This window comes from Anomaloglossus baeobatrachus, chromosome 4 (assembly GCF_048569485.1).
Source record: "Anomaloglossus baeobatrachus isolate aAnoBae1 chromosome 4, aAnoBae1.hap1, whole genome shotgun sequence".
Taxonomy (NCBI): Eukaryota; Metazoa; Chordata; class Amphibia; order Anura; family Aromobatidae; genus Anomaloglossus; species Anomaloglossus baeobatrachus.
In genome coordinates, this window is record NC_134356.1 from 262,597,452 (window position 1) to 262,598,023 (window position 572).

At 57.5% G+C, this 572-nt stretch overlaps 1 protein-coding gene across 1 annotated transcript in view; it reads right to left on the reverse strand.

The window, feature by feature from the left end:
* The window catches only part of UBE2N (ubiquitin conjugating enzyme E2 N), a 45,619-nt gene extending 45,274 nt beyond the window's left edge, over positions 1-345 (reverse strand). Inside the window, exon 1 of the mRNA XM_075344804.1 lies at positions 238-345. Within this exon, the coding sequence (XP_075200919.1) occupies positions 238-267 (30 nt within the window). The 5' untranslated portion in view covers positions 268-345. The remainder of the gene's footprint in view (positions 1-237) is intronic.
* Positions 346-572: the final 227 nt, after the last annotated feature.

Here is a 572-nt window from a genome sequence, read left to right on the forward strand (position 1 = left end):
CACGGGCCGTATATGAGCGGCCACTCACACAGCAGACACTGCTAGAGCGGGAAAAGCCCATGGTGACAGCGCATAGTGGACGAGACCCATTCATGCACCTACTCCCAGGGCGACACAGAGCAGGCCGAGTCCAGCACCAGGCGGCTGCCATGTTAGGGCGGAGCACTCCGGGCTTCCTCCCGTCACACGGCCTGGTCAGCCCCGACTATAGGGCTGGATGGGCGAGCATTGCGGTACCTTAACGATCCTGCGGGGTAACCCGGACATTCTGTCTTATAGTGAGTGCAGCCTCGACTCTCTGCGTGCCGCCGGATCCTCCTGTCACGCACAAGTGAAAATGCGACGTCCGTTTCCGAGTACGTCATGACGGCGCCCCGGAGGCTCATGGGAGATGTAGTATCGGAAGCTCTGTGCTGCCCAGTTACTGATGATGTCATGAGGTGGATAGTGTGTAGTGTTGTCTGTGGCGTCTGTGCTGTGCAATAGCAGAGCCTCTAGTGTTCTCATAATAAGGGGCCATAGGTTTACTGAGCTCTCCTACCCACAACACCACCATTTATCTCCTGGTGTGG